This window comes from Urocampus carinirostris, chromosome 1, assembly GCF_059441175.1.
Source record: "Urocampus carinirostris isolate Australia breed hairy pipefish chromosome 1, RoL_Ucar_1.0, whole genome shotgun sequence".
NCBI classification, from domain to species: domain Eukaryota; kingdom Metazoa; phylum Chordata; class Actinopteri; order Syngnathiformes; family Syngnathidae; genus Urocampus; species Urocampus carinirostris.
In genome coordinates this window covers 53088944-53109952 of record NC_142349.1, presented here as the reverse complement: position 1 = coordinate 53109952, position 21009 = coordinate 53088944, and the positions used below count along the sequence as shown (strand labels likewise).

At 39.8% G+C, this 21009-nt stretch overlaps 1 protein-coding gene and 8 non-coding genes across 9 annotated transcripts; 1 reads left to right on the top strand and 8 right to left on the bottom strand.

Moving 5' to 3' along the window:
* The first annotated feature begins 1098 nt into the window (after positions 1 to 1098).
* Positions 1099 to 3240, top strand: LOC148375169 (general transcription factor II-I repeat domain-containing protein 2A-like). The gene is made up of 3 exons (XM_088352718.1): positions 1099 to 1627; positions 1790 to 2596; positions 2666 to 3240. The coding sequence occupies exons 1-3, from the start codon at positions 1393 to 1395 to the stop codon at positions 3238 to 3240; spliced, it is 1617 nt and encodes a 538-aa protein (XP_088208844.1). The 5' UTR covers positions 1099 to 1392.
* A 5904-nt stretch (positions 3241 to 9144) lies between these two features.
* LOC148375168 (5S ribosomal RNA) lies at positions 9145 to 9263 on the bottom strand. The gene has a single exon (XR_015847404.1). It is a non-coding gene; the product is annotated as a 5S ribosomal RNA (ribosomal RNA).
* Positions 9264 to 9485: 222 nt separating this feature from the next.
* Positions 9486 to 9604, bottom strand: LOC148375167 (5S ribosomal RNA). The gene has a single exon (XR_015848127.1). It is a non-coding gene; the product is annotated as a 5S ribosomal RNA (ribosomal RNA).
* Positions 9605 to 9826: 222 nt separating this feature from the next.
* LOC148375166 (5S ribosomal RNA) lies at positions 9827 to 9945 on the bottom strand. The gene has a single exon (XR_015849407.1). It is a non-coding gene; the product is annotated as a 5S ribosomal RNA (ribosomal RNA).
* Positions 9946 to 10167: 222 nt separating this feature from the next.
* On the bottom strand, positions 10168 to 10286 carry LOC148375165 (5S ribosomal RNA). Its single transcript, XR_015847903.1, has one exon. It is a non-coding gene; the product is annotated as a 5S ribosomal RNA (ribosomal RNA).
* Positions 10287 to 10508: 222 nt separating this feature from the next.
* LOC148375164 (5S ribosomal RNA) lies at positions 10509 to 10626 on the bottom strand. The gene has a single exon (XR_015847996.1). It is a non-coding gene; the product is annotated as a 5S ribosomal RNA (ribosomal RNA).
* A 222-nt stretch (positions 10627 to 10848) lies between these two features.
* Positions 10849 to 10967, bottom strand: LOC148375163 (5S ribosomal RNA). The gene has a single exon (XR_015847523.1). It is a non-coding gene; the product is annotated as a 5S ribosomal RNA (ribosomal RNA).
* Positions 10968 to 11187: 220 nt separating this feature from the next.
* LOC148375162 (5S ribosomal RNA) lies at positions 11188 to 11306 on the bottom strand. The gene has a single exon (XR_015847616.1). It is a non-coding gene; the product is annotated as a 5S ribosomal RNA (ribosomal RNA).
* An 8016-nt stretch (positions 11307 to 19322) lies between these two features.
* Positions 19323 to 19441, bottom strand: LOC148375161 (5S ribosomal RNA). The gene has a single exon (XR_015847754.1). It is a non-coding gene; the product is annotated as a 5S ribosomal RNA (ribosomal RNA).
* Positions 19442 to 21009: the final 1568 nt, after the last annotated feature.

The following is a 21009-nucleotide window of genomic DNA, read 5'->3' as shown; positions in this document are numbered from 1 at the left end:
ACTTTGCTGGAAGTAAAAAGCTTACAGCACCTGGTATTCCCAGGCGGTCTCCCATCCAAGTACTAACCAGGCCCGACCCTGCTTAGCTCGAGAAGATGGTGGGTACGGGGAAGCTACTGGTACTACGGTCTACACAAAATAAACAATATGAAGCGACGTTGGAAAATGAGGAGGCATGTGAAATTTTAGATGGGGGTCTCTTATGCAAAGGGGTTCTAATTCAGACTAAAAGACTACAAGTTAACGAAGTTATGGTCTCCTTCCTACAACTGCCCCCATTCATAACAGATGAAGAGGTGTTGGAAAAGCTGCAGAGGTGGAGAGTGGACCCTGTCCTCCCATTGAGGCGGCGCTTCTACCCGGGCACGTCCGTTGAAGATGGAACAAGATTCATTAAAGTAAAATTCCCGAAAGATGTAGCCTCCCTGCCGTACTCCACCAGGTTCGAGACTCCGGACGGTCCCCTGTACTGCCGGGTGATTCACGACCGGCAGGTGAAAATCTGCCGATTGTGCATGAACCCTGGTCACGTGCTGCGGGAGTGTCCGGAGTTCGCGTGCAGGGAGTGCTCACGACAGGGTCACTACGCCCGGGAATGCGACGCTCCAAAATGCCCAGACTGCTGCCGTGCACTCGCACGCTGCACTTGTGTTTCCTCTGCCGAGAAAGAGGGAGAAGAAAACGAATCAGAGATAAACATGGAGACATCAAAGGAGGGGGATGAGGGTCCCTCCCAGGAACCGGCACCTGTAGAAGATCCCCCCTGTGCTCAACCCCCCGGAAAACAGGCCTCAGAGCGCGAGGACTCAGGCATGGACATCGAGATTTTAACTGGAGCGGTTGGGGCCGAGGCGGTGGGAGAGAGGGAGCAGAGAGAAGAGGAGACCCAGACGCACATGGAACTAATTAAAGAAAAACCATCGGATGAAGTTGAAAAAGGTAACTGTGACGTTTTAAACAAGTTGGGCAATTTTATGAGCAAAAGGAAAAGGTTAAAACCAAGTATTGACACGGACAAGGTATTACAAGCACAGGAGAGAAGAAGAAAGGCAAAACAAATAGAAATAACTGGAGGGAGATTTGAGGTTTTACAGCAGGTGTCACCAACACGGTGCCCGCGGGCACCCGGTCGCCCGCAAGGACCACATGAGTCGCCCGCGGGCCTGTTCCAAAAATAGCACATCTCATAGAGAGCTGCGTCTAAAAATTAATTTTGTTCTGTTGCTATTATTTTTTTAATCACACTTGTATGTATATAGATTTAAAAAATACTATCTTAAAAATACTTTAAGGTTAACGCGCACAATATTTACCTATGGGCAGTAAAGTAGAGCTTGTGGGATGTGGAGAGTAAGCTAGCGGGCGCTGTATGCACTTTCGTACCCCAAAAACATGGCAGAAAAAAGAAAGAAAACGTATCTCTTTCACAGTGAATGGGAAGAGGAGTTCTTTTTTACGACTGTAAAAGAAACCTGCGTGTGTCTGATTTGCGGGACGACCGTGGCGACAGCAAAACGGCACAATGTGGAGAGACATTTCAATACGTGTCACAAAAGCTACCATGATAAATATCCACCTGCAAGCGCCCTACGGGCAGAAAAAGCCCGTGAGCTAAAGACCGCTCTGGGTAAGCAACAGTCTTTTTTTACGAGGCCGGCCAAAAACTCACAAAAAGCAACCGAAGCCTCGTTTAGAGCTACACATTTTCTGATCAAGAAAAAAAAGGCATTTACAGATGGAGAACTTGTCAAAGAAGCGATGTTATTAATTGCTAACACTGTATTTAAAGACGAGAAAAATGGAAGCGACCTAATCTCCACTCTTTCCGACGTCCAACTGGGGGCATCTACGATGGCAAGACGAGTATCAGCTATGTCCAGTAACTTGGTCGATCAGTTGGAGCAGGATCTGGCGAAGTGCAAGTGGTTTAGCCTCCAGTGCGATGAGTCCGTGGACAGCAGCAGTACAGCGCAGTTATTGGTTTTTATCCGGATGGTGTTTAATGATTTCTCCACAAAAGAAGAACTCCTGACACTACTGCCCTTAAAGACAACTACGAGAGGAGTTGACATTTATAACACGGTGAAGGAGTTTTTCGTGCAGAAAAAGGTGCCATTGGAAAAGCTGGTAGCGGTGACAACAGACGGGGCTCCTGCTATGGTCGGCCGACAGACAGGTTTCATCGCTCACTGTAAACGTGACCCAGACTTCCCCAAATTTCTGCATTACCATTGCATCATTCACCAGCAGGCGTTGTGTGCGAAAGTGATCGGCTTTGGGCACGTGATGACTCCCGTTGTGAAAATCATAAACAACATCCGCTCCAAAGCAAAGCAGCACAGGATTTTCAAGGTACTATTAGAGGAGATGTCAGCAGAATATGGGGACCTACTGCTACACACAGAAATCAGATGGCTCAGCAGAGGACGAGTTTTGCATCGTTTTTTGTCTCTTTTGCGTGAAATCAAAGAGTTCATGCAGTCCAAAGGCGAAGATGTCTCACTGCTAGAGGACACAGAGTGGACACTTGACCTTGCATTTTTGGTGGACATTACTGGGAAATTAAACCTCCTGAACTGCCAGCTGCAAGGCAAAGGTAAGACTGTTGTCGATATGATAAGTGCTTTAAATGCATTTAAAGCCAAAATGAATGCATTCTCTGCAGATTTACAGAGAAAAAAAGTTCTGCACTTTCCCTCTGTGCAGTCAGTGCTGAAAGACAATGCTTCTGCATCTGAGACATTTGAAAAAGTGGCAGAAAAGTACATTGAAGTAATAAACAGACTTGGGCAAGAGTTTGAGAATAGGTTTTGTGACCTTCATCAGCTTGAACCATGTGTGTTCTTCATTTCCAACCCTTTCATGAATGGGGACACAACATGCTTTGCTGAGCAGTTAAGTGCAACGTTCAACTTGGATGCTGGACAGGTGGAGATTGAAATTATAACATTGCAAAATGATCTCCATCTCAAAGCCTACCAGGCTGCACCAAACTTTTGGCGCCTTGTTGACACAGAGAAGTACAGTGGAGTATGCACAGCAGCCATGAAGGTTGCCAGCCTGTTTGGCTCAACCTATCTCTGTGAATCAGCATTTTCTGACATGAACTTCATCAAAAACAAACACAGAACACGCCTCACTGATGCACATCTGAGAGACTCACTCACAGTTGCAGTGTCAAGTTACACACCAGATTACAACACACTGGTGAACAGCATTCAATGCCAGTCTTCCCACTAACCAAGGACGGATACCAGATGTAGTCAGTGACAACATGGTAGTGCCATGGCAAAGTTGAATTAAAATATTGAAGAATTGTGTTCAATTTAAAAGTGTGTTCATGACATTTAAAAGTTATAATTTTGTTAAACATAACACAGACTTGGCCATTAGTTCAAAATGTGAAATAAAAAATGTATTACATATTTAAAAATATGTAAGTTGATTTTGTTTAACATTACATAATTGTTAACTTTTTGAAACATGTTGCAACATAGTTCATGATTTGTTAACAGGGCATGTCAGTGGCTTGTGCAAATGGGATATTTTTTGCTAAAATGTAGTGATGTAAGTGATCATCTGAAAATGTAACAAATACTGTGATTAATAGAGATAAAGTGTTGAATATTGATATCTGTTTCCCACCTTGTTGTCATTTTTGATAATCATTGTTAGAAATCATTAACATGATCAGTGTCTTTACATAGGTGAGTATTACTAATCATTATAAATAATGTATAACTAAAGGCAAACTGAGCAAATTTGTTATTTCAGAAGAGCGTATCAAACTGGTAGCCCTTCGTATGATTCAGTAACCGTGAAGTAGCTCTCAGTTTCAAAAAGGTTGGTGACCCCTGTTTTACAGGATGATGGTGGCACATGATATATTTTTTGGTTTTTATGTTTTGTCTGACTTGGATTATTTACTGCTACTTATTTAGTTCAATGGGGTGGAATTTTATTTCAATAAACATGAGGGGAGGGGTGAATCCCGAAAAATTACAGAAGTTAATCAGAGAGACTGAGAAAAATGATATTATTTTATTGCAAGAAACGAACTGGACAAGTGTGATAGCGGAGGATTTTAGAAAACGATGGGATGGGGAGGTTTTATTTAATAATTGTGAGGGAAGAGGTAGAGGAGTGGCTTTTTTAATTAAAAGGAATATGGTTGAGGAAGTAACAGAAATATATAATGATAAAAAAGGAAAAATACTAACTATAAGTGTTGGAGAAGGTAATGAGAAAATGAATGTTTGTAACATACATGCACCGAATGAAGAGAAAGAGAAAGTTGAATTTTTTAAGAAATTAAAAGTTCTAATCGAGGCTTGGGGGGAAACTGTGGTTGCTGGGGATTTTAATATAGCACTACAGAAAGAAGATGTGGCAGATAATATGGTTTTTAGAGCAGAAAGGGGAAGAAAGGAACTAATACAGGTAATGGAAGAACTCGATTTAATAGATGTATGGAGAGAGGAATAAAGGAGTTAGAAAGTTTAGCAGAAGACAAATTGTTTTAGATGAAATTAAGCAAAGCAGAATTGATATTGTTTTGGCAAAAAGTAGTTTTATGGAGAATTTTAAAAGTATTTACTACAGAAGATGTAATTTTAGTGATCATGACTTTATTGTTTTTAATATAGATCTGAATAAAATAGAGAAGGGGCCGGGGGTATGGATTTTAAATACAAAAGTCTTAAAAGACAATTTTTATCAAATGGAAATAGAAAATATAATTGTGAACAGCATAAAGAACATGACAAAGTATGAAAGTAACTTGGGAATATGGTGGGACAATCTAAAGTATGATATTAAAAGACATTCGATTTTGTTTTGTAAAAAAACGGAGAAGACAGGAAAGGGGGAGAGAAGAAAAGTTACGAAAAGAACTAGAAGAGGAACTAAAACAAAGTGATGGGAAAAATGAAAACACGAATAAAATTATGGAGATAGAAGATGAACTTAAAAAAATAGAAGAAGAGAAATTCCAGGGAGCTATGATAAGAAGTAGAGCGAAATATATGATTGAAGGCGAACGATGCACAAAGTTCTTTTTTGAACTGGAAAAAAACAGACAGAAAACGGAAGAAATTAAATGTATTAAAAATGGAGAAGGAAAGAGATTGACAGATAAGGACAATATTTTAAAGGAAATAAAAAGATTCTATACCAACTTATTTTCAAAACAAGGTGTGGAAGAGGGTGCAAAAGATTTTTTATTGAATAATATTAAGAGTAAAGTAAGTAAGGAAGATAAAACAATGTGCAATAGAGACATCAATAGTGAAGAAATAGAGAGAGCCATAGATGAGATGAAAAACGGCAGGAGTCCTGGTCTGGATGGCTTACCATGTGAATTTTACAAGGTTTTTAAAGGTTCTCTTGTTCCTGTTTTAAGACAAATGTATGAAGAAGTGTGGAAAGGAGGGGCTCTCAGCTCAAGGATGTCAAGAGGTTTAATTAAAATTATATATAAAAAGAAAGGGGACAGGGAAGAGCTGCAGAATTTTAAACCCATAAGCCTTTTAAATTGTGACTACAAGATTTTGGCGAAGATAATGGCAAACAGACTGAAGCGGGTCTTACCAACAGTCATCCAAACTAACCAGGCTTATGCGGTAATAGGCAGAGACATCTCAGACACAGTTAATGGTGTGAGGGACAAAGTCTGGTACATGGAGAAGGCAGGAGTCAGTGGCTTTTTAATTAATGCAGACTTAGAAAAAGCGTTTGATAGGGTAGAGCACGATTTTCTATTTGCGGTTTTAGAAAGATTTGATTTTGGAGAAAACATAATCCGGTGTCTGAGATGTCTCTACGCTGATGCCAAGAGTTGTGTCAAATGCAATGGTTTTTTAACAGATTTTATTCCTTTAACCAGGTCAATAAGACAGGGCTGTCCACTGTCAGCAATACTTTACTCTTTGGTTGCAGAACCTTTAGGACTTGCGATCAATGCTGACAATGGAATAAAAGGGGTAAAGATTGAAGGTTTTAAGAATTTTAACACAGAAACCAAAATTTATCAATATGCAGATGACACAACCCTAATTTTAAAAGATGAGCACAGCATTTTTAAAGCGTTGGATGCCATAGAAATATACAGCCGGGGTTCAGGAGCTCGGATGAATGTTGGCAAAACTGAGATTTTAAAATTAGGAAAGCAAACCGCCTTGTCAAGGACACTGCCTTTTAAAGAAGTAAAAGATAACCTTAAAATTCTGGGGGTGAGAATAGGGCCAAATGAAAAAGAAACTACGAAACTGATGTGGGAGGAGACAATCGGGAAAATAAGAAATAGATTGGCATTTTGGAAAAGGAGAAGTCTTACTCTGAAGGGAAAAATTTTAGTTGTTAATACACTGTTTTTATCCAAAATATGGAGTGTCCTTGGATCAGTGTGTTTGCCATTACCCACAGTTAAAACTCTGAAGCAGTATGTGACTGATTTTATTTGGGATGGTAAGCCAGCTAAAATAGCCTATGAGACTCTGATTGGAAGGGTGGAGGAGGGCGGTCTGGGATTGCTCGACCCATCCATAAGACTGAAGGCTTTAAGAATAAAAACTGTTAAAAATTTCATGAGGGAGGGAGACAAAGAATCGACACGAATTCTGGAATATTTTTTAGACAAAACTTTTAAAATGGGGCCATCAGCCTTGTGGATGAAAACAAAAGAATATATGACAAACGGCATCCCAGACTTTTATAGGGAAGTTTTAAGGGCTTGGAGTGATTTTATAGGACATGTAGTTTTTAAACCGGAGGGAAAGGAAGAAATTTTAAATCAACCCTTGTTCTTAAATCCGAATTTACGAATTGGAGGAGGGAACTTTTACAAGCACTGGTTTGACGCAGGATTCCGAAAAATCAGAGATCTTTTGCACGAGGTCAGACCGGGATTCTTGCCATTTCAAGCTTTCATTGACGAGATTGGTGCAACAGTAGACGAATGTAATGAAGAAAAAATCAGGAATGAGTACATGACAATAAAAAAAGCAGTTCCTAAAGAATGGTGGACAATTATAGAAAGAAATGAAAAGAAACAAGAGGAAGGTCCAATGAGAATAGAGATGAAGGACACAGGGACACCTTTTAGTGCTCTTGTTTTAAAAGACTTCTATTCTGTTTTTAGAGAAATGGCTTTTATACAACCGAGAGCAAATTCTTATTGGGAAAAGATGTTTGTAGATTTTAACACAAAAGATGTGTGGAGAAACATCAGAACCGGTTTGAAATGCCCTTCGTTAGAAAATTTTGATTTCCTTTTAGCCCACAACTGTGTTTTTAATGAAATGAGACTTTTTAAGATGGGACTTGCGAGGGATGAAACATGCAAAATATGCAAGAAGGAGAAAGAGGGCTTAAAGCATATGTTCTTTAACTGTGAAGAACTGAAAAAACTGACCGCAGTGCTTAAGGAAATGACGAAAGGTTTTGGACAGAATGAGCAGTATGTTGATGAAAATTGGGAGAAGATGTTTTTATTTGGGATGATACAAGGTAAAAAAGGAAAAAATAACCAGGCACTCAATATAGTTCTGTCAGTGGCTAGGCATACAGTGTGGGTAAGAAGAACGGTTTTGAAGAATAAAGGACGGAAACTGGATATATGCAAACTGTTTGAAAGCAAATTGAAAAGAATAATGGAAGCACTGTATGTCTATTTTAATAATAACGGAATTTTAGAGGTTTTTAACAAAATATTTGTTCTTACTAATCCTTTTGTGCAAATAACTTGGGAGGGTGTAAGAATAATTTTACCAGATGTGATGTAATCAATGTGCCTGTTTGTTTTTTAGAGGAACCGAAGCGTGAAGTAGCGAGGGGTCTCTGTACACTTAAACCCTTCCCTACAGTGCATATGTACAACAAATGTATATGAGCAATGGTTTTGTACAGTATGTTATTTATTTATTAAAGAAAAAAAAAAAAAAAAAAAAAATCTCGTCCGATCTCTGAAGCTAAGCAGGGTCGGGCCTGGTTAGTACTTGGATGGGAGACCGCCTGGGAATACCAGGTGCTGTAAGCTTTTTACTTCCAGCAAACTTTTTTAGTATTTTTTCTGGCCTCGGAGCAGCCCCTTTTGGACGGATTTGCATTCTTTCACAACCTTTTTGCAAAACAAATAAATGAAGAAATACGCACATATTAAACCCTTGTTTTCTTTAATTAAGTCAATTGGTGTTATGTTTTCAATCTCCTCTGTTTCCAAAAGCATTGTCAGTTCTTTCAAATATTTTCTTTGTCTTAGCCCTTTCACATTCTCCATATCTTTTTTTGTTTCTTGCTTATTTCTCTTTTCTCCATCACGCATGTTATATTCCTTCTTTCTCCTCATGTCCAATCCATTGTTCATTTTATCCGCATCATTATTCTGTCCTTGTACAATCATTTCAGTTGTTTTGTTAATTGATCCGTTCATATTATTCTCATCCGCCTCACTTTCTTTCTCTTCACATCGAGCTACTTTGTTAGAATCATTGTCCATGCTCCTTTCCTTTGTGTCCAGTCCGATTTCATTCACAATTTTCGACTTTTTAAATACCTTGTTTGTAGCGTAGTTCTTCGACGTTGTTGGTTTCTCATTGTCGAGTGCCACCTCATTCCTTCTATCAGTCCCCGGAGGCAGATCTACAACTCGGCTGCTCGCCTCCACTCCTTGATTGACGCCACGCTGTCCGTCCATTGTCCTCTCAAAAAAGGAGAGAACCCAAAAAGGCTCCCCAGACAGACACCAAGTCCGCTGGGGACGCAAAAAACGAAAAAAGTAGACAAATCAAAGTACTTAAACTTTCAAATAAACCTTCAAAGTAAGAAAAACAAAGAATGGGGAGAGCCTTTCTCTCCCTACTGCAGCCGTCTACTCGCAATCACACACCTGCAAGTGGTTGCGTTCAGGGTAGTATGGCCGTAGGCAAAAGAAGAGGGTGAATTTTCAGTATTTATAATCAACACCGCGGAAGTTGCAACGCCACTGTTTGCCAAGAGGGGTAGCCATTTATAAAACAACAGGGGTTTAATATGTGCGTATTTCTTCGATTATTTGTTTTGCAAAAAGGTTGTGAAAGAATGCAAATCCGTCCAAAAGGGGCTGCTCCGAGGCCAGAAAAAATACCAAAAAGTTTGCTGGAAGTAAAAAACTTACAGCACCTGGTATTCCCAGGCGGTCTCCCATCCAAGTACTAACCAGGCCCGACCCTGCTTAGCTTCCGAGATCGGACGAGATCGGGAGTGTTCAGGGTAGTATGGCCGTAAGCGAAAGAAGAGGGTGAATTTTCAGTATTTATAATCAACACCGCGGAAGTTGCAACGCCACTGTGTGCCAAGAGGGGTAGCAAATTATAAAACAACAGTGGTTTAATATGTGTGTAATTCTTCATTTATTTGTTTTGCAAAAAGGTTGTGAAAGAATGCAAATCCGTCCAAAAGGGGCTGCTCCGAGGCCAGAAAAAATACCAAAAAGCTTGCTGGAAGTAAAAAGCTTACAGCACCTGGTATTCCCAGGCGGTCTCCCATCCAAGTACTAACCAGGCCCGACCCTGCTTAGCTTCCGAGATCGGACGAGATCGGGCGTGTTCAGGGTAGTATGGCCGTAAGCGAAAGAAGAGGGTGAATTTTCAGTATTTATAATCAACACCGCGGAAGTTGCAACTCCACTGTGTGCCAAGAGGGGTAGCAAATTATAAAACAACAGTGGTTTAATATGTGTGTAATTCTTCATTTATTTGTTTTGCAAACAGGTTGTGAAAGAATGCAAATCCGTCCAAAAGGGGCTGCTCCGAGGCCAGAAAAAATACCAAAAAGTTTGCTGGAAGTAAAAAGCTTACAGCACCTGGTATTCCCAGGCGGTCTCCCATCCAAGTACTAACCGGGCCCGACCCTGCTTAGCTTCCGAGATCGGACGAGATCGGGCGTGTTCAGGGTAGTATGGCCGTAAGCGAAAGAAGAGGGTGAATTTTCAGTATTTATAATCAACACCGCGGAAGTTGCAACTCCACTGTTTGCCAAGAGGGGTAGCCATTAATAGAACAACAGGGGTTTAATATGTGCGTATTTCTTCATTTATTTGTTTTGCAAACAGGTTGTGAAAGAATGCAAATCCGTCCAAAAGGGGCTGCTCCGAGGCCAGAAAAAATACCAAAAAGTTTGCTGGAAGTAAAAATCTTACAGCACCTGGTATTCCCAGGCGGTCTCCCATCCAAGTACTAACCAGGCCCGACTCTGCTTAGCTTCCGAGATCGGACGAGATCGGGCGTGTTCAGGGTAGTATGGCCGTAAGCGAGAGAAGAGGGTGAATTTTCAGTATTTATAATCAACACCGCGGATGTTGCAACCCCACTGTTTGCCAAGAGGGGTAGCCATTTATAAAACAACAGGGGTTTAATATGTGTGTAATTCTTCATTTATTTGTTTTGCAAACAGGTTGTGAAAGAATGCAAATCCGTCCAAAAGGGGCTGCTCCGAGGCCAGAAAAAATACCAAAAAGTTTGCTGGAAGTAAAAAGCTTACAGCACCTGGTATTCCCAGGCGGTCTCCCATCCAAGTACTAACCAGGCCCGACCCTGCTTGCTTCCGAGATCGGACGAGATCGGGCGTGTTCAGGGTAGTATGGCCGTAAGCGAAAGAAGAGGGTGGATTTTCAGTATTTATAATCAACACCGCGGAAGTTGCAACTCCACTGTGTGCCAAGAGGGGTAGCAAATTATAAAACAACAATGGTTTAATATGTTCGTATTTCTTCATTTATTTGTTTTGCAAAAAGGTTGTGAAAGAATGCAAATCCGTCCAAAAGGGGCTGCTCCGAGGCCAGAAAAAATACCAAAAAGTTTGCTGGAAGTAAAAAGCTTACAGCACCTGGTATTCCCAGGCGGTCTCCCATCCAAGTACTAACCAGGCCCGACTCTGCTTAGCTTCCGAGATCGGACGAGATCGGGCGTGTTCAGGGTAGTATGGCCGTAAGCGAGAGAAGAGGGTGAATTTTCAGTATTTATAATCAACACCGCGGATGTTGCAACCCCACTGTTTGCCAAGAGGGGTAGCAAATTATAAAACAACAGGGGTTTAATATGTGTAATTCTTCATTTATTTGTTTTGCAAACAGGTTGTGAAAGAATGCAAATCCGTCCAAAAGGGGCTGCTCCGAGGCCAGAAAAAATACCAAAAAGTTTGCTGGAAGTAAAAAGCTTACAGCACCTGGTATTCCCAGGCGGTCTCCCATCCAAGTACTAACCAGGCCCGACACTGCTTAGCTTCCGAGATCGGACGAGATCGGGCGTGTTCAGGGTAGTATGGCCGTAAGCGAGAGAAGAGGGTGAATTTTCAGTATTTATAATCAACACCGCGGAAGTTGCAACCCCACTGTTTGCCAAGAGGGGTAGCAAATTATAAAACAACAGTGGTTTAATACGTGCGTAATTCTTCATTTATTTGTTTTGCAAACAGGTTGTGAAAGAATGCAAATCCGTCCAAAAGGGGCTGCTCCGAGGCCAGAAAAAATACCAAAAAGTTTGCTGGAAGTAAAAAGCTTACAGCACCTGGTATTCCCAGGCGGTCTCCCATCCAAGTACTAACCAGGCCCGACCCTGCTTAGCTTCCGAGATCGGACGAGATTTTTTTTTTTTTTTTTTTTTCTTTATTCATATAAAAATACACATTTACAATACTCGTTTTGCAAAGGTTGTCCTAAAAACATTCAGGTAAAACATTTACAGTGCAGGCAGCCGTTATCACAAGAAAAAAACATTATTTAGTTAGTTCAAACAGGCACATTGATTACATCACATCTGGTAAAATTATTCTTACACCCTCCCAAGTTATTTGCACAAAAGGATTAGTAAGAACAAATATTTTGTTAAAAACCTCTAAAATTCCGTTATTATTAAAATAGACATACAGTGCTTCCATTATTCTTTTCAATTTGCTTTCAAACAGTTTGCATATATCCAGTTTCCGTCCTTTATTCTTCAAAACCGTTCTTCTTACCCACACTGTATGCCTAGCCACTGACAAAACTATATTGAGTGCCTGGTTATTTTTTCCTTTTTTACCTTGTATCATCCCAAATAAAAACACCTTCTCCCAATTTTCATCAACATACTGCTCATTCTGTCCAAAACCTTTCGTCATTTCCTTAAGCACTGCGGTCAGTTTTTTCAGTTCTTCACAGTTAAAGAACATATGCTTTAAGCCCTCTTTCTCCTTCTTGCATACAAAAGTCAATTCCATTGAAGTTGGGAAAAAGTTTAAAATGTCAGTAAAATTAGAATAGAATGACTTGCAAACCTTTTCTAACCCATATTTAAATGAATACACCACAAAGACAAGATTATCCATGTTCAAACTCATAAACTTTATTTCCATAAGCAAATAATGATAAACTTAGAATTTTATAATTGCAACAAGTGCCAAAGTAGTTGGGAAAGGGGCTTCTTCACCATTGTGTTACATCACCTTTCCTTTTAATAACACTCAATAAACGTTTAGGAAGTGAGGAGACTAGTTGTTGAATCGTTGATAGTGGAATCCTTTCCCATTCTTGCTTTATGTACAGCTTCAGCTGTTCAACAGTCCGGGGTCTCCTTTGTCTTATTCTGCGCTTTATAATGCGCCACACATTTTCAATGGGAGACAGGTCAGGACTGCAGGCAGGCCAGTCAAGCACCCGCACCCTCTTACTACGAAGCCACGCTGTCGTGAGACGTGCAGTGTGTGGCTTGGCATTATCCTGCTGGAAGAAGCAAGGGCGCCCATGGTAAAGATTCTGTTTGGATGGCAACATACTTTGTTCCAAAACCTGAATGTACTTTTCTGCATTAATGGTGCCTTCACAGATGTGCAGGTTACCCATTCCTTGGCCACTCATGCACCCCCATACCATCACAGATGCTGGCTTTTGCACTTTGCGTGCATAACAGTCTGGGTGGTTCTGTTCTTCTTTGGACCGGAGGACACGACGTCCACAATTTCCAAACACAATTTGGAAAACTGACTCATCAGACCACAGAACACTTTTCCACTTTGTATCAGTCCATTTTAGATGGGCTCGGGCCCAGAGAACCCTGCGGCGTTTCTGGATGTTGTTGATGAATGGCTTACGCTTTGCAACATAAAGTTTTAACCCACACTTACGGATATAGCGTCGAACTGTATTGACTGACAGTGGTTTTCCAAAGTGTTCCTGAGCCCATGTGGTGATGTCCTTTACACATTGATGTCGGTTCTTAATGCAGTACCGCTTGAGGGCTCGGAGGTCACGGGCATTCAATAATGGTTTACGGCCATGCCGTTTACGCACAGTGATTTCTCCAGATTCCCTGAACCTTTTCACAATATTATGGACGGTAGATGATGATATCCCTAAATTCCTTGCAATTGTACTTTGAGGAATGTTGTTTTTAAACTGTTCAACAATTTGCTCACGCAGTTGTTCACAAAGAGGTGAACCTCGCCCCATCCTTGCATGTGAATGACTTAGCTTGTTCGGGTCTCCCTTTTTTATACCCAGTAACAACTCTCACCTGTTGCTAATTCATCTGTTCACCTGCAAATAGTTGGTTGATTTCCATTCATCCACTTTCTGAGTAGTTATTGACACCTGTCCCAACTATTTTGGCACGTGTTGCTGTCATCAAATTACAGAGTTGATGATTTTCTCCCAAAACAATAAAGTTTATGAGTGAAGACAATAAATATGTTGTCTTTGCTGTGCATTCATTTAAATATGGGTTGAAAAGAATTTGCAATTTACTTGGATCAATTTTTATTTGCAATTAACACACTTTCCCAACTTCATTGGAATTGAGTTTTGTATTTTGCATGTTTCATCCCTCGCAAGTCCCATCTTAAAAAGTCTCATTTCATTAAAAACACAGTTGTGGGCTAAAAGGAAATCAAAATTTTCTAACGAAGGGCATTTCAAACCGGTTCTGATGTTTCTCCACACATCTTTTGTGTTAAAATCTACAAACATCTTTTCCCAATAAGAATTTGCTCTCGGTTGTATAAAAGCCATTTCTCTAAAAACAGAATAGAAGTCTTTTAAAACAAGAGCACTAAAAGGTGTCCCTGTGTCCTTCATCTCTATTCTCATTGGACCTTCCTCTTGTTTCTTTTCATTTCTTTCTATAATTGTCCACCATTCTTTAGGAACTGCTTTTTTTATTGTCATGTACTCATTCCTGATTTTTTCTTCATTTCATTCGTCTACTGTTGCACCAATCTCGTCAATGAAAGCCTGAAATGGCAAGAATCCCGGTCTGACCTCGTACAAAAGATCTCTGATTTTTCGGAATCCTGCGTCAAACCAGTGCTTGTAAAAGTTCCCTCCTCCAATTCGTAAATTCGGATTTAAGAACAAGGGTTGATTTAAAATTTCTTCCTTTCCCTCCGGTTTAAAAACTACATGTCCTATAAAATCACTCCAAGCCCTTAAAACTTCCCTATAAAAGTCTGGGATGCCGTTTGTCATATATTCTTTTGTTTTCATCCACAAGGCTGAAGGCCCCATTTTAAAAGTTTTGTCTAAAAAGTATTCCAGAATTCGTGTCGATTCTTTGTCTCCCTCCCTCATGAAATTTTTAACAGTTTTTATTCTTAAAGCCTTCAGTCTTATGGATGGATCGAGCAATCCCAGACCGCCCTCCTCCACCCTTCCAATCAGAGTCTCATAGGCTATTTTAGCTGGCTTACCATCCCAAATAAAATCAGTCACATACTGCTTCAGAGTTTTAACTGTGGGTAATGGCAAACACTCTGATCCAAGGACACTCCATATTTTGGATAAAAACAGTGTATTAAACAACTAAAATTTTTCCCTTCAGAGTAAGACTTCTCCTTTTCCAAAATGCCAATCTATTTCTTATTTTCCCGATTGTCTCCTCCCACATCAGTTTCGTAGTTTCTTTTTCATTTGGTCCTATTCTCACCCCCAGAATTTTAAGGTTATCTTTTACTTCTTTAAAAGGCAGTGTCCTTGACAAGGCGGTTTGCTTTCCTAATTTTAAAATCTCAGTTTTGCCAACATTCATCCGAGCTCCTGAACCCCGGCTGTATATTTCTATGGCATCCAACGCTTTAAAAATGCTGTGCTCATCTTTTAAAATTAGGGTTGTGTCATCTGCATATTGATAAATTTTGGTTTCTGTGTTAAAATTCTTAAAACCTTCAATCTTTACCCCTTTTATTCCATTGTCAGCATTGATCGCAAGTCCTAAAGGTTCTGCAACCAAAGAGTAAAGTATTGCTGATAGTGGACAGCCCTGTCTTATTGACCTGGTTAAAGGAATAAAATCTGTTAAAAAACCTTTGCATTTGACACAACTCTTGGCATCAGCGTAGAGACATCTCAGACACCGGATTATGTTTTCTCCAAAATCAAATCTTTCTAAAACCGCAAATAGAAAATCGTGCTCTACCCTATCAAACGCTTTTTCTAAGTCTGCATTAATTAAAAAGCCACTGACTCCTGCCTTCTCCATGTACCAGACTTTGTCCCTCACACCATTAACTGTGTCTGAGATGTCTCTGCCTATTACCGCATAAGCCTGGTTAGTTTGGATGACTGTTGGTAAGACCCGCTTCAGTCTGTTTGCCATTATCTTCGCCAAAATCTTGTAGTCACAATTTAAAAGGCTTATGGGTCTAAAATTCTGCAGCTCTTCCCTGTCCCCTTTCTTTTTATATATAATTTTAATTAAACCTCTTGACATCCTTGAGCTGAGAGCCCCTCCTTTCCACACTTCTTCATACATTTGTCTTAAAACAGGAACAAGAGAACCTTTAAAAACCTTGTAAAATTCACATGGTAAGCCATCCAGACCAGGACTCCTGCCGTTTTTCATCTCATCTATGGCTCTCTCTATTTCTTCACTATTGATGTCTCTATTGCACATTGTTTTATCTTCCTTACTTACTTTACTCTTAATATTATTCAATAAAAAATCTTTTGCACCCTCTTCCACACCTTGTTTTGAAAATAAGTTGGTATAGAATCTTTTTATTTCCTTTAAAATATTGTCCTTATCTGTCAATCTCTTTCCTTCTCCATTTTTAATACATTTAATTTCTTCCGTTTTCTGTCTGTTTTTTTCTAGTTCAAAAAAGAACTTTGTGCATCGTTCGCCTTCAATCATATATTTCGCTCTACTTCTTATCATAGCTCCCTGGAATTTCTCTTCTTCTATTTTTTTAAGTTCATCTTCTATCTCCATAATTTTATTCGTGTTTTCATTTTTCCCATCACTTTGTTTTAGTTCCTCTTCTAGTTCTTTTCGTAACTTTTCTTCTCTCCCCCTTTCCTGTCTTCTCAGTTTTTTACAAAACAAAATCGAATGTCTTTTAATATCATACTTTAGATTGTCCCACCATATTCCCAAGTTACTTTCATACTTTGTCATGTTCTTTATGCTGTTCACAATTATATTTTCTATTTCCATTTGATAAAAATTGTCTTTTAAGACTTTTGTATTTAAAATCCATACCCCCGGCCCCTTCTCTATTTTATTCAGATCTATATTAAAAACAATAAAGTCATGATCACTAAAATTACATCTTCTGTAGTAAATACTTTTAAAATTCTCCATAAAACTACTTTTTGCCAAAACAATATCAATTCTGCTTTGCTTAATTTCATCTAAAACAATTTGTCTTCTGCTAAACTTTCTAACTCCTTTATTCCTTTCTCTCCATACATCTATTAAATCGAGTTCTTCCATTACCTGTATTAGTTCCTTTCTTCCCCTTTCTGCTCTAAAAACTATATTATCTGCCACATCTTCTTTCTGTAGTGCTATATTAAAATCCCCAGCAACCACAGTTTCCCCCCAAGCCTCGATTAGAACTTTTAATTTCATAAAAAATTCAACTTTCTCTTTCTCTTCATTCGGTGCATGTATGTTACAAACATTCATTTTCTCATTACCTTCTCCAACACTTATAGTTAGTATTTTTCCTTTTTTATCATTATATATTTCTGTTACTTCCTCAACCATATTCCTTTTAATTAAAAAAGCCACTCCTCTACCTCTTCCCTCACAATTATTAAATAAAACCTCCCCATCCCATCGTTTTCTAAAATCCTCCGCTATCACACTTGTCCAGTTCGTTTCTTGCAATAAAATAATATCATTTTTCTCAGTCTCTCTGATTAACTTCTGTAATTTTTCGGGATTCGCCCCTCCCCTCATGTTTATTGAAATAAAATTCCACCCCATTAAAATAATAAATGGCAATAAATAATTCAAGCCAACAAAATATTTAAGAAACATAAAACCAACCATTACTATGTACCACCATCATCCTGTAAAACCTCAAATCTCCCTCCAGTTATTTCTATTTGTTTTGCCTTTCTTCTTCTCTCCTGTGCTTGTAATACCTTGTCTATGTTAATACTTGGTTTCAACCTTTTCCTTTTGGTCGTAAAATTGCCCCACTTGTTTGAAATGTCACGGTTAATTTTTCCTTTTCCAACTTCATCCAATGATTCTTCTTTATTTAGTTCCTTGTGTGTCTGGGTCTCCTCCTCCCTCTGCCCCTTCTCCCCCATTGTTTCAGCCCCAATTATTCCAGTTAAAATCCCAATGTCCATGCCTGAGTCCTCGCGCTCTGAGTCTTGTTGTCTGGGGGGCTGAGCACAGGGGGGATCCTCTTCAGGTGTCGGTTCCTGGGAGGGACCCTCATCCCCCGCCTCTGATGCCACCATGTTTATCTCCAACTTGCTTACTTCTCCCTCTCCCTCAGCAGAAGAAACGCATGTACAGTGTATGAATGCACGGCAGCAATCAGGGCATCTGAGAGCGACGCATTCCCGGGCATAGTGACCCTGCTGTAAGCACTCCCTGCACGTAAACTCCGGACACTCCCGCAGCACGTGACCAGGGTTCATGCACAACCGGCAGATCTTCACCTGCCGGTCGTGAATCACCCGGCAGTACCGGGGACCGTTCGGAGTTTCAAATCTAGTGGAATACGGCAGGGAGGCTACATCTTTCGGGAATTTTACTTTAATGAATCTTGTTCCATCTTCAACGGACGTGCCCGGGTAGAAGCGCCGCCTCAATGGGAGGACAGGGTCCACTCTCCACCTCTGCAGCTTTTCCAACACCTCTTCATCTGTTATGAATGGGGGCAGTTGTAGGAAGGAGACCATAACTTCGTTAACTTGTAGTCTTTTAGTCTGAATTAGAACCCCTTTGCATAAGAGACCCCCATCTAAAATTTCACATGCCTCCTCATTTTCCAACGTCGCTTCATATTGTTTATTTTGTGTAGACCGTAGTACCAGTAGCTTCCCCGTACCCACCATCTTCTCGATTTCTTTAATTAAGTCAATTGGTGTTATGTTTTCAATCTCCTCTGTTTCCAAAAGCATTGTCAGTTCTTCCAAATATTTTCTTTGTCTTAGCCCTTTCACATTCTCCATATCTTTTTTTGTTTCTTGCTTATTTCTCTTTTCTCCATCACGCATGTTATATTCCTTCTTTCTCCTCATGTCCAATCCATTGTTCATTTTATCCGCATCATTATTCTGTCCTTGTACAATCATTTCAGTTGTTTTGTTAATTAATCCATTCATATTATTTCCATCCGCCTCACTTTCTTTCCCTCCATGCCGAGCTACCTTGTTGAAATCATTGTCTATACTCTTTTTCCTTGTATCCAGTCCGGTTTCATTCATAATTAGCAACTTTTTAAATACCTTGTTTGAATCACAGTCCATTGTCGTTGTCGGTTTTCCATTGTCCAGTTTCACTTCACTACATCCATCAGTTCCTGGGGGCAAATCCACAACACGCTTGCCCGCTTCCACTCCAAACTCGATGCCATGCGGTCTGTCCATTGTTTGTTCAAAAAAGAGAGAACCAAAAAAAGGCTCCCCAGACAGAAACTAAGTCTGCTGGGGACGCAAAAACGAAAATAAATAAATAAATAAATAAATAAATAAATAAATAAATAAATCACTTAAACTTTTAAATAAACCTTCAAATAAATAAGAAAACCAACAAAGAATGGGGAGAGCCTTCCTCTCCCTACTGCAGCCATCAACTCACAAACACAAACCAGGAAGTGGGCGTGTTCAGGGTAGTATGGCCGTAAGCGAAAGAAGAGGGTGGATTTTCAGTATTTATAATCAACACCGCGGAAGTTGCAACTCCACTGTGTGCCAAGAGGGGTAGCAAATTATAAAACAACAATGGTTTAATATGTTCGTATTTCTTCATTTATTTGTTTTGCAAAAAGGTTGTGAAAGAATGCAAATCCGTCCAAAAGGGGCTGCTCCGAGGCCAGAAAAAATACCAAAAAGTTTGCTGGAAGTAAAAAGCTTACAGCACCTGGTATTCCCAGGCGGTCTCCCATCAGAGTACTAACCAGGCCCGACTCTGCTTAGCTTCCGAGATCGGACGAGATCGGGCGTGTTCAGGGTAGTATGGCCGTAAGCGAGAGAAGAGGGTGAATTTTCAATATTTATAATCAACACCGCGGATGTTGCAACCCCACTGTTTGCCAAGAGGGGTAGCAAATTATAAAACAACAATGGTTTAATATGTGTGTAATTCTTCATTTATTTGTTTTGCAAAAAGGTTGTGAAAGAATGCAAATCCGTCCAAAAGGGGCTGCTCCGAGGCCAGAAAAAATACCAAAAAGCTTGCTGGAAGTAAAAAGCTTACAGCACCTGGTATTCCCAGGCGGTCTCCCATCCAAGTACTAACCAGGCCCGACCCTGCTTAGCTTCCGAGATCGGACGAGATTTTTTTTTTTCTTTTATTTTCTAAGTGTACAGAGACCCCTCGCTACTTCACGCTTCGGTTCCTCTAAAAAACAAACAGGCACATTGATTACATCACATCTGGTAAAATTATTCTTACACCCTCCCAAGTTATTTGCACAAAAGGATTAGTAAGAACAAATATTTTGTTAAAAACCTCTAAAATTCCGTTATTATTAAAATAGACATACAGTGCTTCCATTATTCTTTTCAATTTGCTTTCAAACAGTTTGCATATATCCAGTTTCCGTCCTTTATTCTTCAAAACCGTTCTTCTTACCCACACTGTATGCCTAGCTACTGACAAAACTATATTGAGTGCCTGGTTATTTTTTCCTTTTTTACCTTGTATCATCCCAAATAAAAACATCTTCTCCCAATTTTCATCAACATACTGTTCATTCTGTCCAAAACCTTTCGTCATTTCCTTAAGCACTGCGGTCAGTTTTTTCAGTTCCTCACAGTTAAAGAACATATGCTTTAAGCCCTCTTTCTCCTTCTTGCATATTTTGCATGTTTCATCCCTCGCAAGTCCCATCTTAAAAAGTCTCATTTCATTAAAAACACAGTTGTGGGCTAAAAGGAAATCAAAATTTTCTAACGAAGGGCATTTCAAACCGGTTCTGATGTTTCTCCACACATCTTTTGTGTTAAAATCTACAAACATCTTTTCCCAATAAGAATTTGCTCTCGGTTGTATAAAAGCCATTCCTCTAAAAATAGAATAGAAGTCTTTTAAAACAAGAGCACTAAAAGGTGTCCCTGTGTCCTTCATCTCTATTCTCATTGGACCTTCCTCTTGTTTCTTTTCATTTCTTTCTATAATTGTCCACCATTCTTTAGGAACTGCTTTTTTTATTGTCATGTACTCATTCCTGATTTTTTCTTCATTACATTCGTCTACTGTTGCACCAATCTCGTCAATGAAAGCCTGAAATGGCAAGAATCCCGGTCTGACCTCGTACAAAAGATCTCTGATTTTTCGGAATCCTGCGTCAAACCAGTGCTTGTAAAAGTTCCCTCCTCCAATTCGTAAATTCGGATTTAAGAACAAGGGTTGATTTAAAATTTCTTCCTTTCCCTCCGGTTTAAAAACTACATGTCCTATAAAATCACTCCAAGCCCTTAAAACTTCCCTATAAAAGTCTGGAATGCCGTTTGTCATATATTCTTTTGTTTTCATCCACAAGGCTGAAGGCCCCATTTTAAAAGTTTTGTCTAAAAAGTATTCCAGAATTCGT

Excerpts from the sequence above, each read along its gene's own strand:
- LOC148375169 (XM_088352718.1), top strand. The coding sequence starts at position 1,393 with ATGGCAGAAAAAAGAAAGAAAACGTATCTCTTTCACAGTGAATGGGAA. Across the intron at positions 1,628-1,789 it reads TGAGCTAAAGACCGCTCTGG|ACGAGAAAAATGGAAGCGAC; the intron begins GTAAGCAACAGT and ends CTGTATTTAAAG. Across the intron at positions 2,597-2,665 it reads CTGCCAGCTGCAAGGCAAAG|ATTTACAGAGAAAAAAAGTT; the intron begins GTAAGACTGTTG and ends CATTCTCTGCAG.